At 42.6% G+C, this 4,019-nt stretch overlaps 1 protein-coding gene across 2 annotated transcripts in view; it reads right to left on the minus strand.

Annotated features, from left to right (window-relative positions):
* The window catches only part of CCDC30 (coiled-coil domain containing 30), a 129,453-nt gene that overhangs the window by 24,959 nt on the left and 100,475 nt on the right, over window positions 1-4,019 (minus strand). For both annotated transcript variants that reach the window (XM_045298887.1, XM_045298886.1), the window contains one exon: window positions 1,314-1,426. In XM_045298887.1, coding sequence (XP_045154822.1) covers window positions 1,314-1,426 — 113 coding nt within the window. The remainder of the gene's footprint in view (window positions 1-1,313; window positions 1,427-4,019) is intronic.

Consider the following 4,019-nt stretch of genomic DNA (forward strand, 5'->3'; position numbering starts at 1 on the left):
TTGTAAAGATGAGGGACCTCATGAATTCACTGACTCCCCCATCTGCCTCATAAGAGATGTACTGTTACTCTGCCCATTGTAAAGATGAGGGACCTGAGGCAATGCAAAGTTAAATAATTTTCCCAAGATTATGCAACTAGTTTCTAGTAGAACCGGGATTTATACCCAGGCAGTGGGACCTCAGAGTCCAAGTTTTAACTGTTAGGCTACAGTCTGGAGAGAAGAGGTGGAGAAATACGGCGGAACAGAAGACAGATCAAATGAAGAGCAGAGAATTGAAGAAAGATCAGGAAGAGCTCAGAAACATACTTTTCAATTGAATAGTTGGGGTCCCACTGGATGCTGAGTAACCAACCCCCAACAGAAAGTGAGCTTCCCACTGCCTAGAATGATAACAGGGGCTCAGGCAGCTATCCAAAGGATTGATCATCAGATGCTACCCAAAGGACTGATGATCAAATGTGCACCAGGAGACCTCACCGACTAATCAGAACACTAAGGTTAAGATAAAGAAAGAACTCGAGTGGGGTCTAACCTGGCCAATAGCGTCCTACCACCCGATCCCTATAGAATTTGATATTATACCCCTAGACTGGCATCTTCCTCAAACTATGAGGGACCCCACTTTGTGGTTGAAGCATACTGTGCTTATGGTTTCATTCAACTCAAGAGGGGGCTTGCTTCACTCTCGAGACCCGCCTCTCTGTTTAATAGACCACTGCTTGGCCCGGCACATGTCTGGCTATCTCTATTGTTTTGACAAGCCATTCAGAAGAACTTGCTAGTTCATTCTGAAGAAGAAAGTGATTGCCATGCAACAAAAACTGTATGCCACATCCTGTGGATAAAAAGATGCGTAAAATCTATGGTTCATGCTCTATAATTTGATGAGGAAGGCAGGTAGTGAGTCACAGTATGCATTTCAAAACAGCGTGACCAGTTCTGAAGTAAGTACAAAGAATGAGCACCTCACACAACCCTGGCTAAGACTGTCAAGAAAAGTTTCGAAGAGGAAGGAGATGGCTCCTGGTCTCAGAAGAAGGGGTTGGTGAGAGAGTAGTCCAGGCTGAGAAAAGTGTTGAAGGGGAAAAAAGTCTGAAGGTAAGTGAGAAGGGAACGCAGGTATTATGTAGCAACAAAGCGCAACAAGTATTAACTCCCTTCCCTTTCCGTCTCTTACAAGAATCCTGTGGATAGAACTTCTGGGAACAAAAGAAATGATGTTGGTTCTCTTAAAAGTTGCTGCAGTGAGCATCTTACTACTTGTTTCTGGAGCAGACTCAGTAAAACATCGCTATTGTACACAGTTTTACCTCATATGGGTATCAAGTTGGCTTAACAGTTTCCCACATTCTTTATGTAGAGCTTCCTTCTCTTGCTGCAATGCAGACAACATCGCTGACAGCTCCTGGTTGTTCTTGAGATGCTGAAAAACATTATTTTTAAAATGAGACTCTTCTATACTGGTAAAGGTATTAGGTTTGAGGGAATGTAAATTGGTAAAGCCTTTGCACTAAAATAGGTTTACTGTGATTCCACCTTCTGAGAGCATGGTAACTTCTGTACTTCCAGATTTTCAGAAAGCCTTTTCCCTCAGTCTTTCCAATGGTTTTTGTGAGCATAGAACTCCCTACATTAAACATCTTTCAGCTTGAAAGGCACACAGTGTAATCTGTTCTCCTGACCCACCCCTGAATGATCAAGTGCTTGATTTCAGAAGTGGCCCCAGTGGTCAGATCCTCAAATGTGAGGGTGGGAGGTTAGATACCTGAGCATGGTTAGAGTCAAAGGCAGTGTGATCTTATCGACAGTACAGGTAATCTATGGTGAAAGTGGACAACCTTTTCTCAGAACATTGCTTGTGATGCAGTGCTTCGGGAGACAGAGTGACGGGTGTAAAGAGTGTCGCAGTGAAACCGAGCACGACAAGGGTATGTCTGGCCACATCTTACCACATGCTCACAAGGAGACAATGACTGTGCTCGTAGCCTTGTCAGGACTTCATTACTGAACAGGCTGTCAGAGATCCAAAGACTTTTTATGCATACCCTAAACGAACCTCATGTCTTACAGCTAGCAGGCCAATGTACAAAAATACCCCACACATTTTGAATTCCATCCAGTACATTTAAGGTACTATAAAGTGTCCCAAGTCAAAAGTGACAGCATTTAATTCCCAGCCACAAAATGAACATGATTAAGGAATTAAGCAACAGGGCCAAAGAAGAAATCAAAATGGTTTGGGTGGCAAAAATCTTTGGTGGTAGTTAATTGATCACAGTGGTTCTAGAACTAAAATAGAGCAGACTATTAAAGTATTACTTGAGTTGTACTTAAAAATAAATATCAAGTAGAAAGAAGGTGTTTTGGAAATGCTGATGGCAACATATATACAAGTTATAAGATTTGTAAGAACCCCCAATAAAATGATTAATAATTTAAAAAAATAATTAAAGAAAAACAAAAAAACCCCAACAAATAATCAAAATCTCCTAGGTCTGGTGAGCAGGGAAACAATTTGAATGACAACATAGAGGAACTCATAGCTTCTTTTTCCATCTCTAAACCTGAGCCAGTTCACAGACTCAGAGTCCTTTGAATGATGGGAAGGCTGCCATAGTATGTAATCTTCTCCCATGGTGCTGAGTCAAACTACCACCTTGTTACTCAAAATGCCCCTGAGGTTCACAACTTAGTGAAGACTTTTGGAATTCATCTGACAAATAGAATTTAAACTCAAAGCATGCCTTAGGACATGTCTAAAGTGATTCAATGGTCCAGCATGAGGGGGTACCCCCTAAACCAGGGATGTGATGGATGAAGCAGAGCTTTCATAGGAAGCATTTTTCCTGCTAGGTGAGCATCAATCAACTTGCTCTGAGTTAGCGCACCCAGTGGTGTCACCTGGGAAGGTTCTCTCTGGTCACAGTGATTTTTTTTAAAGCAGTTTTGCTCAAACCTTGTTTTTTTGTGTGTGACAGCTGATTTTTTTAAAAGTCATTTTATTGGGGGCTCAAAGAACTCATCACAATCCATACATATATCAATTGTATAAAGCAGATTTGTACATTCATTACCCCTGTCATTCTCAAAACATTTGCTCGCCACCTAAGCCCCTGGAATCAGCTCCTCATTTCCCCCCTCCCTCCCCACTCCCCTCTCCCTCATTAACCCTTGATAATTTATAAATTATTATTTGTCATAGCTTACAATGTCCGATGTCTACCTTCACCCACTTTTTTTGTTGTCTGTCCTCCAGGGGGGTGGTTATATGTAGATCCTTGTAATCAGTTCCCCCTCTCTACCCCACCCTCCCTCCACCCTCCTGGTATCGCCACTCTTACCAGTGGTCCTGGTAAGGGATCATCCATCCTAGATTCCCTGTGTTTCCAGTTCCTATCTGTACCAGTGTACATCTTCTGGTCTAGCCAGATTTGTAAGGTAGAATTGGGATAATGCTAGTGGGTGGGGAGGAAGCAGTTAGGAACTAGAGGAAAGTTGTATGTTTCATCGTTGCTACACTGCATCCTGACTGGCTCGTCTCCCCGTGACCCTTCCATAAGGGGATGTCCAGTTGCCTCCAGATGGGCTTTGGGTCCCCATTTCACACTCCCTATCATTCACAATGATATAATTTTTTGTTCTTTGATGTCTGATACATTATCCCTTCAACACCTCAGATCACATAGGCTGGTGTGCTTCTTCCATGTGGGCTTTGTTACTCCTGAGCTAGATGGCTGCTTGATTACCCTCAAGTCTTTAAGACCCTAAATGTTATATCATTTGATAGCTGGGCACCATCAGTTTTCTTCACCACATTTGCTTATGCACCCATTTGTCTTCAGTGATCGTATTGGGGAGGTGAGCACACAATGATATGATTTTTTGTTCTTTGAAGCCTGATAACTGATCCCTTCGGCACCTCATGATCACACAGGCTGGTGTGCTTCTTCCATGTGGGCTTTGTTGCTTCTGAGCTAGATGGCTGCTTATTTAGTTAGCCTCAAGTCTTTAAGACC

The sequence above is a fragment of the Echinops telfairi genome, unplaced genomic scaffold (assembly GCF_000313985.2).
Source record: "Echinops telfairi isolate 266 unplaced genomic scaffold, ASM31398v2 ScPeMD7_7457;HRSCAF=8495, whole genome shotgun sequence".
In the NCBI taxonomy this organism is placed as follows: Eukaryota; Metazoa; Chordata; class Mammalia; order Afrosoricida; family Tenrecidae; genus Echinops; species Echinops telfairi.